Consider the following 13,089-nt stretch of genomic DNA (forward strand, 5'->3'; position numbering starts at 1 on the left):
CTCTCATGGCTTCAACAGCCTCCTTAATAAATAATTTCCATATCTAAAATTCTAGCACCCTTTTTATATATCAGACTTACATTTACAGTTTCCTCGTGAGCATCTCTACCTAACTGGCTCCTCGCATTTCAAATTCAACACTTATTAAATCTTTATGTATATGTCTTTCCCCAAACGTGCTTCCACTCTGGGCTTGTCTTTCACTCTTAAGGGAGGCACTACCCTTCTCACCTTATAAACTCAAAATCCTAGACTCCTCTGTCTCCAACTTGAACTTCATCAGGTACATGCTATTGTAGATAAGTTACATCAATTCTTTAATAATCTCCCTTCGATCTATTCTTTCCTTTTCTTTTTCATTGCCTATTTCTATTTCATGTAACTTACTCTTGTCCTGCACTAGAACAATGACTTCTCTGATTCCAATCTCTTTCCACTGCCAATACTCTTCTTAAAGTTCTGATCACATTGCTGTCAGGAGAAAAAGTCAAAATATCTTAAGATAGCATTCAATCGGACTCCATCTGCCCCTTTCAGCTTTAGCTCTGATCACTTTACACTACACACTCATAGTCTAGCCAAACCAGCACATTTCTCAAAAATATGCTCCTTCACTCTGGGTTTTTCTCACAACCTAAAATGCCTAGGAATGTATCTCTTCTTAGAGGTTCCATTTGAATTAGCCTACCTCCAACTTATCTTCCCAAATAGAATCCAACATTCTCCTCTGTTTGATTGTAGGATTGTATCTGTGGTACTCTGGAAGAGCACTTACAATAGGTGACTTGTACTATAGGATAGATGACTTTTCCCCAACTAAGCCCTGAGCTCCTTGAGGGCTAGTCTGTGCTGGCCTCCTCTTAACTGTATGCAAATAATAAACACCAATAAATATGGGTTAAAGTAAGTAGTTACAATCTAACTTATGTGTTACTAAAATGAAAACCATTGGACTTTTCTTTTAAAAGTTAGCTTATAGAAGCATTTTCTAGTGTTTGTTTACTGCAGTGAAATGGCAGTTATGGAGAACTGAAGCTACCCACTCTTTATCCTACATCGGTGTGTTCAAGTAAATCTCAAATAGTATGGAACTGAACAAACTTCACATCCTGATGGTTGACTGCTGATCCAGGCAGAATGTATTTCATCATTATGTACATTTTGTACACATCACAAAAAATGGAAATAAATTTCAGTGATGAAAAAGGCAAGTCACCTAACAACGACATTCTGGAAAAATTGCTCTCTGTGATTAGTCATTTAGGTGTCTTTATTTCGTAAACTTAACAACATTAGCTACATCAATAAACATAACCAGTTCAAATTAGATTTTCAGGGGGATATTATAACTGGGACTTCTGTTATAAACTTCATTTGCATATTTAAAACAGACCTATGAGATTCATCAAATTGAAACTCTCCTATAGAACTAACGCCATGCACAAGGTATACAAAATTTGCCATGAAAATATTATTTCATTCAATTGCCATAAACAGAAAATCAGCAAGAACAAAAGAAACAGAACTTACCTATTGTGCTAACTCTGGCTGAAGGACTAGCTAATGCTGCTGGGACAGAGGCTTTGAGGGGGCCTGCCCCACTGTTTATTCTCAGAGCTGGCATATGGGGAGAGGTGGGTGATGTGGGTGATTTGCCATCAGAGGTCTTGGGTTTAGCTGATAGGTTCAGTGGCTGTGCCACTTCATCCTGCAATGATCATTAGAACATGAGCTGTGATAAGGAAAGGCTGATCAAAAACACCCAGAAAAACACAGGTATACAGCCTGTCATTTCCCATCTTATTACTCTACCAGTCAGTGATCTTAACATTCAGTCTGAACGTTACAGTGTTTGGTTAGCTATCAACAATGTCACTTTCAACTACATATTATGAAAAACCTTTTGTATGAGAGAAAGTACACATGCACTCAACTATCCAGAAAGCATGTAACTGATGTAACCTGTAAGAAAGATTCTTAAAAAGCTATTCATTGTACTATTCATTTTCATTGAGAGAGAATATATAGTTCATATAAAATTATGATGTAGATAGGTTTTTTTCAATCTCCAAAGAACAGGGGTTGAGTCACATGCATCTTTGTACTCTGGTGCTTAGGCAGAGTGCCTAGAACATCCACGACGGAGGAGTTCAATGATGTATATCTCTGATCAAAACTGCTCTGCAAATTAAATACAAAAAAGAGGAGAACTTTCTAACTTTCTTAGAAAATAATCTTTTCTCCCAGGTCTCACAAAAATACTTTTGGATTTGATCTAAAAATGAAAATAAACATAATTACCGTTATACCAATATGTACTATTTATTTATATGCAACACTGTTCTAAACACTTAACATTATGTTTTTTAAATCTAGACTTGTTTTCCAGCTCTTCCTTACAATGTATTACATAGTGGTATGAAGATTTGTATGTGGTTGGTCAGTACGTATGGTGATTTCCAATTGTTCTATGTTTAAATAGGTCAAGTTTACATAGTTTACATTCTATTTTATACCTTTCTATAATAGCTGTTATGTAATTTCATTCTAAAATTTATGGATACAATGGATACAATTATCATTAAAATTTCTATCACATCATTCATAAGAGCCAGATAATATTAACATTACATCACTTTCATTGCAAACTGAGAAGTTATGCCTTTTCTGTGTTCTAAAATTGAAATATGATGTCATTTGCTTGTCCTTTATTGTTTACATTATATCTCATTTTACAGAGATATCATTGTAGAATAAAAATTTAATTTCCATTTAGCTACTGTTTCATCTTCATGAGTTGAGAACATAAAATATCTACCAGTAGGAGGATAACTTGTTGAAAGTTGAATAATTTAGAATCAAGTGATTTGATGACAAAGAAACATATATTAATTAATTTTCCCAAAATTTTATGCATATATTTATCAAAAAAACATTGAAATAACTCACTTTACAAAAGTGGTAAAATGGTATAATATGACATCTATTTCAAGTTTATATTTTTTAAAGTGATTTATTGTTATTAGAGTCCATGGTTAGCTACACTTAGGAAAGCCAGAAACAGACTAGGAAAAATTACTCTAACATTATTTTCTGTTTCAGAGAAAAGAACAGTCATTTGAAAACCTACGAGAATTCAAACAGCAATCTGGGATCATGTTAGATGCATAATAAATTTATGACCATTATACCAAATTCATATGGATTCATAGAATCTTGGAAGGAAGTGAAGTAAGATAATTCTATGACTGGCTCAATACATAATCATGAAAAGTTTACTTCAGCATTTTAAAAACTACAGGGGCAAAATTATTCCTAGATCTTTCAATTCGAAACATTTAGTTGAGCTGGTCACCCCTAATCCTTATATATGATGCTATGATTGGCAGAAACCCGGGAGAGTCTCGTGTCCCTTTTTTTCTATATACCAGTGTGGATGAGTAGTTCTCAAAATGTGGTCCTTAGACTAGTACCATAAGCACCACCTGGGAACTTGTTAGAAAGTCAAATTCTCTATCCTCAGAACTTAGGAGGTGGCTTCCCGTAACCTGTGTTTTAACAAGCATTCCCAGGTGATTCTGATGCACAGTAACATTTGAGAGCCATGGCCATATATAATATAAAAGGAGGTTATTTTTAAAATTTTTATTTATTAGATTTCAAAACCCCTTAAAAAGCTTCCTCAATACCAGGAGATAACATTATATATAATATAATATGTAATATAATAATATAATATATAATTTATCTCAATCTTTAAAATTTTATCAGAACATACTATATGGTAGTAATAAATGAAAACATGCAAGTGCATAATAAACTAAATACCACTGAGAATAAGCAGGCCAATAATGATTAGAGTCCGGATTTTCTTGTTGTTAATTCAGCCTAAATATCCTGTCAGATAGGAGGTTTATTGACTGTTTACTATGCAGTTGTAAATATTCTAGGCACTTTTTCCCCCATCAAATGCTGTACCTGCTTACTACTTTCTGTGTGAAACTACTGGCTCTTGTCATCATGGCCTGAAAATTTCTTTTGACATCATTACAACTCTTGCCAAAGTTTTGAGGGGGTTCTTGGAGAAATTAAAGGTAGCTGTTTCACTTGACTGTGCAGAAAAAAAAAGAAGAAGGAATATATTCTCAGAGTTGCAACAGAGAAGATTTATGAGCAAAGAGGAAATAGAGTGTGAACGTGTGTACAGGGGAATGGTGGTGTCGATGAAGATGATGCACAAGTGGGTGCTGATGGAGTGAAATGTCATATGCTTAGCTTTAAGCACTATTACATGCTCATACTGAAAAATGACTACCCAAAGCATTTATCAGAGCAGGAGACCCACTAGAACTCTTAATATTCTCCTCCACGCAAGGCAGCACAGATGTCTGCAAGCCAAAAAGTACAAAGCCCCAAGGACATAATAGAGGTTGACAGTTGCAAAGTTGATCGAAATGTCATTCAAAATTGCCTTTTCATTCTCTTTCATTGTGTGACCAGGCTAATGGTATATTAATAAGAACCCACACACTTGATCCTTCTACTGGTGACTATATAAGTAATTTTGACCCATTATATGATATTATTACACAATTTGGTTCTTTTAATAATTTATTACTGAGCTACTATAACAAATGCCTATTATTCATGAAAAATACAAAAATTACAATAGTTTGCCATTTTCTATTAATTATTTTTCATTTGACTAGATGAAAATTTAAAAACCTTAACTATAAAATGGAATGGACTATTTATTTATGACATGCATGCTCATAATTATGAACATGTACAATAAATGCCAAAGGTAAGGCATTTTCTACCTTTTTTTATTTGCAATATCTTATTTAGGAGGAATTTGAAGGCTTACCATGACCAACACCTATTCTTACAGATTAAACACACATTTCAAAATTGTAAATAAATAATTTACATATGAAAGAATGTAAGTAATTTTCAAGGTCAAGAAAGCATTGGAAAAGATAGCATTTCTATCAAGTACACCACCAAGCAATGAGGAAAGCAATTTTCCTTTAATTACTTGTCTAATTGTTAAAAGATTTTGCCCTTTGAAGCTTTCGAAAATAGCATATTTCATAATTATTTCATTTATACACAAAGTGATAGTTTGATAGTGATAGATACACAAAGGGTTTGTGTACAATATGCTAGAAAATACAATAATTCATGCAATAATATTCAAGAGAATAAGATTTTGTATATCCAAATACAAGTTTTAAGAACCTATTCATGATTATAACTTCCTAATAAAGTGTAGTCTAATTTTAGTTGTCTGAAATAGAATACAAAACAAGTACAAGCCAAACAAACATATCCTTTAAGCAAGTCCCATTTCCTTATAGCTACCATGACCTGTCTGAGAGCAAATATTTCACTTAACATCAGCTGGTGGTCACAGAAGTAGAACTATTGCAGAGGTCCTAATGAATTTGTATATCAGCCAATGAAAATCCTCCACACAGATAAAAAAATAAATTGGATAATGAAAAGAATTTGACACAAACAGCCTTTGATGCACTGAAGAAATATCAATTGTCACCATGAATGCGAAAATTATTCCAAGTAAACTTAACAAACACTGTAAAATAAACAGATAAAATTAAAATATAATTCATTTAGATCATTTTCAAATAATAAGTTTATTCCAGGAAAAACATGTTACTCTAATATAATTGTATGATAGTCATAATTTTATAATGTGCAAAGACTAAATTACTCACAGAAATCAAACATAATTTATCAAAGAAAAATCATCCTCCGGAATCTTGAGGGTTATTTCTCTCTCCTCATTCCTTAACACTTCGTTCATTTCTTTGCTAAGGAATTTTAATAGAGAAGTAGAAAACAGGGACACCAATACCCTAAAGAAGTCTACTCTTTTCTTCCTATTTGCATCCTTGTTCTTCACATGTATGGAAATATACCTACATGCAGGTCCTTGGACTACAAGATGCATCACGAAAGATGTGCAAATGATTATACCCTCTGGAATAAAAATTTCACCTTTGTTTACATCTTTACTCAGTCTCATTATTTAATTGATGATCTAGTTCACGCCATAAAACGTTCTCTCAAAATTCTATTTTGTTAAATATTTACCTAAAGTAGTTATTGAAAATCAAATATTTATTTGGTAGTTAAATTTATAGCACTTTAATAGCAACAGACAAGAATATAAACATTTATTCATCCATTCATTCATCACTTATTGAATAGAACTTCATCTATTTATTAATGGCTGTTATATGGCAGGCAGTAGAAATACGAAAATCAACTGACATCTAGGCATGTAGCTTTGAGGCTTTGATTTTGTGTGGTCAGCAATAAGAGAACAAAGAAGTTTACTTACTTTTTATTTAAGGCCTAGGTATAGATGTATATGGAATTGTGTTTTATTTAAACTGAGTTTTTTGAGGACAGTTTGTCTATGCATTTATTATATTGTTTCATTTATAAATACACTTTAATTCTTTAATAGCCATAAAGTAATTGGATAAAAATATACACATAATTTCAGGCTACTTCCTCTGCAAAATTTGAAAACTATGATTGTCCCCATATTTATCGTAAATACTCATGTGAAGTAGCAGCAATAATAACATATGGGGAAGAGTAAAGGCATTCATGAAACATGTTGCAAAATTAATCACGCTGCTGCTATTATCCTCTCTGATGAATTAAGCGTATTAAATTAAGTAGGGAAGTTCCACGACAGGCTGAATTGCGTAATGTGCACTGCCGCTGCCCCTCTCTCCTCTGGCTTATGCTCACAGTCATCTTCTCTCTTCTTCTATTCCTATTGTTCACTGTGGGAGACCGCTTTCACCTTTCCCACCCAAATAAGACATTTCTTTCTAGGATGGAGTAGAGGTTTACTAGAGAGAAAAAGAAAACAAAACAAATATCATGAGGGTCTCCAAAAAGATTGGAATGTCCTTGATCTTCCTTAAGGAAGAACTTAGATGAGAAAAGGTTTTCATTTACGTGCAAGACTCAATCAAAGTAATATAAGATAAAACTAACTTTAACAACCTTAAATTTGTTTTCTTAGTCCCTGAAGAATCAGGAGTCCTACTCATGTGGCCGTCCAAACTCCACACTTAATTAGTAGGTAACTGTTACCTAAAAATCAGAGCACATGGTCCTGAAGCCCCTTTCATGAACACGTTTGCTTTTGGACTTATAAATTGCAAGATGCCTTATTAACCAAGCAGATAGAGCTCCAGGAATTTTTTGGTAGGTATGCTTTTGCTCTGTTAATGCTAACATCAGACTTGATTGCCATTTAAATGCAAGTCTTAAGTTATTTAGCTAGGGGAAATATGTTCTAACTCCTCATTTGACTTCCTTATTTTGCCATTTTACGCTTTTGCTTAATGTATACCTGCTCCTTTTAAAAGTGGATGCTAGTGGTGTAAAGGACATTTGCTTCAATGTGGTAATTACACATTGCTTTTACATTTAAATTGTTGGCCCTTGATTAATTTAAAGCTATTCAAATAGTATCCATCATTTAATTTGTTGTTTAAAATGCCTACTTGCTCATCCTTAAAATAGAGTGTTTTCCTTGATTTCTGACTTTGTTGGTTTAACGACTCAATAGTGTACATGGTACACACACACACACATATATTTGAACACAGAGGAAAGAATAAAGTGTGGTTTCTGGAATATCAATAATATTTCACATTCATTTTTTAATTTAAAAAATTGCTTTCAAATATCTAAACCAAAAGTGCCCTTCTTTCTACACACAAAGCCCTTCTGTGGTAGCCAGCCTCCAAGATGGCCTTCCATAACCCAGATCCCCTCCCACAATGAATAGGACTGATCTACATAACCAATAGGATATTGTAGAAATGACAGTTTGACTCCTGTTACCAGGTCATAAAAGATATTGCAGCTTCTACCTTCCTCTGTCTTGGACCACTTGCTCTGGGGCAGGGTTCCTCAACGTTGACACTACCGACCTTTTGGGCTGAATAATTCTTTGTTGTGAGTGACTGTCCTGGGCACTGTAGGATGTTTGGAAATATTCCTGGTATCTGACCACTAGGTGCTTGTAGCACTGCTGCCCAAGTTGCAGCAAGCAAAAATGTCTCCAGACGTGAGCAAACATTTCTTGAGGGCCAAAATCACCCCCAGAGGGTAGCCAGCTGCTGTGTTGTGAGGACGCTCAAACAGCCTATGGAGAGGTCCACCTGGCAAGAAACTGAGGTCTCCTGCCAAGAACCAGCACTTACTTGTTGGGCTTGAGAGTGAGCCAGTTTGGAAGTAGATATACCAGCACCGGTCAAGCTTTCAAATGACTGCGATCTTAGTTGACAACTTGATTGCAACCACAAGAGAGACTCTTAGCCAGATCCACCCAGGTAAGCTACTCCCAGATTCCTGACTCAAGAAACTGAGTGAGACAAGTGTTTATTGTCTAAAGCCACTAAATTTTGGGTATTTTGTTAGGTGGTGATAACTCATCCATCCTGTATAAAAGAAGTGTAGCCAATATACACTGTTTTTACACAGCTCCAAAGCATTTTTTACCATGACCTCATTTTGACTTCTGGAAAAGTACCTGTTTTTCATTCTTCAATCATAATACGTGAATACACTTCATGAAGCTCCCTTCATTTTATTTATTTACTTTGCAGAGCAAGATGTCATTCCTTTTTACTTTTTCTTTCCTTCTAATATTTCCTCTTCTTCCTTTTAACATTACTAACAGCTTTTGAGATTTTAAGTTTCCATGAACTCTCTATCTAACCTCTACTTATTTTCAAAATGTTCTAAAAATATACTGTATAAATACAGTTTCTATATATTTACTCAGAAGAATCTCATCTATGAGAAGACCTTTAGCTCACAATACCTGATGAAAACCCACTCGCAGAAATTCTGCAGACTAAATTTCTCAAAGCATATTTGAAAAGAGGAAGAATGGGAGGAACGCAAGTCTCAACAATAATATTTGATGAGAATAGTTATAACACGAGCCAATACAAAATGCATGGTGTTTCAGATTCAACTTTGCTTAACCTCTGGCCCCTAGTCAACTTCAAATTCCTAATAATAATGGTTATTTTGTCCTATCGTGTTCATTACATCTGGATGATTGCTATTATCTTTTAAAATGATTAACAGTTCTTCTGCCAAGAGGCCAAGAGAAAGCATATAGCAGTAAAAATTGATGTTAATAATCATACCAGTTCTTATTAACCTCTAAATGTAAATCTCCAAAAGCTTTTAAAAAATGCTTTGGAGAAATTAAAGAGTTGGTCACTCTATGTAAAAGAAGAATATAGTATTTTCTTGGCACCACCTCACCAGTCCTAAATTTCATAATTAAAAGCATTTGTCACAGTTAAGTTCCCGTTAGTTCCACTTGAAGGTATGTGAAAAAAAATTAATAAAGAATGACAAAATTATCAAATGATTGAATGGATTCACAAAAGAATAAAGCAGGAGCTCTCAGAGCAGTTCAGCTTTACAAAATAAACTGTAAGCAAATAGAAGCGACACTGATCAAATTCTATTACCAGCTCTGTGTTGGGGATGGCACTTGCAGCTGTACCTGAATGTACAGAATGAGCACACAACTTCTCTACCTGAATCTACAAAAGGAATGAATATTAAAAAGACAGCAGAACAATATAAACACACCAATCCAAATGAGTGTGGACTTTAAGGGAGAGTTAAATATATCACACAGAGGCTTATTATTCAAGGGGGGGAAGCACTCGTGAAAATATTAAAAGAATGAGTTGATCATAAAAGAAAACGAACAAAATCAAAAACTTTGGAAGACTCTCAGAGGGCTAAAAAAATTCTTTTTCAGAAACCATCTATGGTTCTTTTAGGGATTGAAGTTTTTCTAGAACCTAGGAAAACTTTGGTCTGGTTATCAGCAGACAGACCATCTTTAGATAGTCAATCTGGGAGAAAGAGGGAGAAGAAATAGAAGGCATAATCATAGACACGTCATTTAACACTAACTCTAAATCAAAGACCTCATTTCTAATGCCCACATATATGCACACACATATGTTCTAATGGGCACAAATCCCAAGAAGTCTGGTGAACCCACAATCACTAACTATTTAATGATTAATGATAGTTAACTGGTGTGCTGGTGTATATTTGGGAGATTTGAGTAAGGCCCAAATTGTCTGAGGATGGAACTTCGGAGAAGGATGGACGTGCATGTGTGTGTGCAGGCACATGCACGTGTAATGGATTTGAAGGTGAACGAGACACACAGCAAGAAGGTTAGGGAAGACTAAGGCGGCACCCTATTATTACTGACCATATCAATCAGACCACTGTGTTTCATTTGATTTCATAGTTGTTTTCCTGACTTGTTGATGGCAAAATAATCAGATTTTAAATAGTTTAAGAAAATTTTACTCTTCAAAGGGATTTTTACACATGATCTGAATACTCTTACTCTTTACAGTACAACTTTCTAAAGGGTAGGCACCAGTATATTAATTGTTTTTATTACCCACATATGTCTTGAATAGAAAGAATACTAAATATTAACTACTAAATGTTAATTACATAGATAGTTAAGATTAGTCAATGACTCATTCTTGATAAATTCTGTCTTTTTCTATTGCTTTCCCATAAAGTGTTTTAAAACTTCTTTACATCTACATACAATGCAAATGTCACTTTGACTAGTGAATAACAAAGCAGGCATATATGCACTACCATCGTGTATCCCTCCACATTTAAATCTCTTCAAATGGATTCTCATCACTTGAATTTCGTAGTTCTTCCCAGTCTTCAGAGCTTTGCTCCCTTTTCTTCTTGCTTTCCCCTTAGAGTTGAAGGTTTGACATCTCTGGGACTCTGCTTTCTACTTAGAGATGTCAGCTAACAGAGCCATTGTCAGGAACTCCTTAGCGACAGGCTTTCTATTAATTTAACTTGAAACTTTACTAGGTCAGTACATCCAAACTACAACTCTTTTCACTCCATTCACTGCAGACGGAGAAAGAGGGGCAGTCACTGAAGACAAAGGGTAAAAAGTCCAAAGATAAGTAAAAATAAAATTTAAATGCAAAACTCACTTCTCTCACTCCCACCTGCTTTAACTCAGACTGATTCTCACCCTTCAGATTAAGAGCAGTAATAGCGATTTTCCTTTCTGGATGTAGAATTAGAAGAGCTGTCCCGTCTGCCCTGGTCTCACTTTTTTTTGCTCACATGGTAGGTTTATTCTTTATTTTGTTCCACAAGCATCTTTTAGGCATTATTACCAACAGTGCTCACAGGAGAGAAGGAATTTATATTCCAGTTGGTGAAGCAATATAGACACTAAATGATTGAACAGCGTAAGGCTATGTTATTGCTAGGAAATTTTAATACATAAGAAATATCATTGTGATTAATCTAAAAGAGTGTCATGAAGGAAGTTATTTAGAAAAGAATTGTATTTCATTTAGTCTGGATTATTTAGACTGAGTTCTTTGTCACCAATGTGGTTGATTCACTGGTCTAGGACTGAGATTTAGATTTTAGATGTTTAATTTAAATGCAATTTTCAGAACTCTTCATAAAGTTATAACTTCCTTATTCTGTGGATCCTCACACCACTTTTTCTGAAAAGTTGAAAACATAAAAAGGTATCAAGAGCATGAGCTCCCGGAACATTCAGTCCTATAAAATTTGCTATTTGGGATTAGATGATTTTTATTAGAAATAAAGATTATTTTCCTTTCCCCAAGATATTCATCAAAAGCAACTATTTTTCAATTATGATTGTCTTAAAGTGTTTCCCCCTTCTCCTCTCATTAATCTATTAGAGAGTGAATAAAAGAAAAGGCATAGTATATGTCCAATTGAATACAGAAATACTGCAATTTTTACCCGGGAACTTCTCCCTACTCCAAAAGAAATGCTGATTTTGTAATGCAACTTTACCATGAAGAGACCTAATTTTCAAAGAAGAGAGAAATGCTTATAGCCCTATACACTATTTGTTATATAAATATTTTGGAGAGTCAGTTAAATATTACAAAACATAAAGAAACATATTTAATAAGTTTAGTAACCTAAAAACTAATACTTTTTAAATAACTTCAATACTTTTATATCTGTTCATTTTTAATGCTGATTTGCTAATATTATTCACTTTACTTCCTGACATCTAAATTTTACTCTACAAGTTACAAAACAGCCTCCTATATTTTGTCTTATTTTAGTCTCACAGCAAGAGAGTGAGGTATCACCAATCCAACTTCACAGAAAAAGAAAATGAGGTTAGAGCTATTCAAGGATTTGCCAATAGTCATAACTTTAGTAAATATGGGACTTGAACCCAAGTCATTGGGGTGTAGGCCTAGGCAACTTTTCAGAGCTGCCCCTGTCGTCTAAATGCCAACAGCGAAGAGGATTGTTAAGAAACGATTCCTTTGAAAAATCAGACTAACAATTGAAATCTTGTAATTTCTTCTTAATTCTGAAGAAATTTTTATACTGCATTATGATAGTAGCTATGTAGAGCTCAATTTGGGTAATATTATTCTGGCCCCTTGCAAAATGTTTCTAATACCAAACTATGAAATATTTTAACAAAGTAGCTACAAGTAAATTCCAAATGTATTCATATATCTAAAGTATATACCAAAAGAGTAAATATTTCAAGCAAATGCCATAAACATCCTCAACACTATTATTTGAATGGACTTATTTTGTTTCAACATAAAACACGTCAATTTACATTTATCCAAATGTTGTCCAGTGATTTAGAGAGGAAATAATATTGCAAGAAATGAAGGAGTGGATGGAAAAGACCCTTAGCCCACCTACCGGCTTGACCAAAGGCTGTGAATCCATCCGAGGTTTATTTCAAATGAGTTGTGTCAAAGGTTACCCATAGGCCATTTTACAGTGATTTATAGCTGATGTCTGCAAATCTCCTTTTATTTTAATGATAACCTCAATAGAGTCATTAAGGCATTCTTTTTCTTCACGGCAGTGATCAAGAGGGAACTGATGTCTTTAAAGAATTCTAAGGGGTGATGACTATTTATATAAAATGTCAGTTAAGGCCAGTTTTTATGTTGCGCC

The 13,089-nt window shown here is 34.2% G+C and overlaps 1 protein-coding gene across 44 annotated transcripts in view; it reads right to left on the reverse strand.

Annotated features, from left to right (window-relative positions):
- SOX5 (SRY-box transcription factor 5) overlaps positions 1–13,089 on the reverse strand; it is a 949,864-nt gene that overhangs the window by 42,491 nt on the left and 894,284 nt on the right. For all 44 annotated transcript variants that reach the window (XM_070271071.1, XM_070271064.1, XM_070271055.1 and 41 more), the window contains one exon: positions 1,531–1,708. In XM_070271071.1, coding sequence (XP_070127172.1) covers positions 1,531–1,708 — 178 coding nt within the window. The remainder of the gene's footprint in view (positions 1–1,530; positions 1,709–13,089) is intronic.

This window comes from Equus caballus, chromosome 6 (assembly GCF_041296265.1).
Source record: "Equus caballus isolate H_3958 breed thoroughbred chromosome 6, TB-T2T, whole genome shotgun sequence".
Lineage (NCBI taxonomy): Eukaryota > Metazoa > Chordata > Mammalia > Perissodactyla > Equidae > Equus > Equus caballus.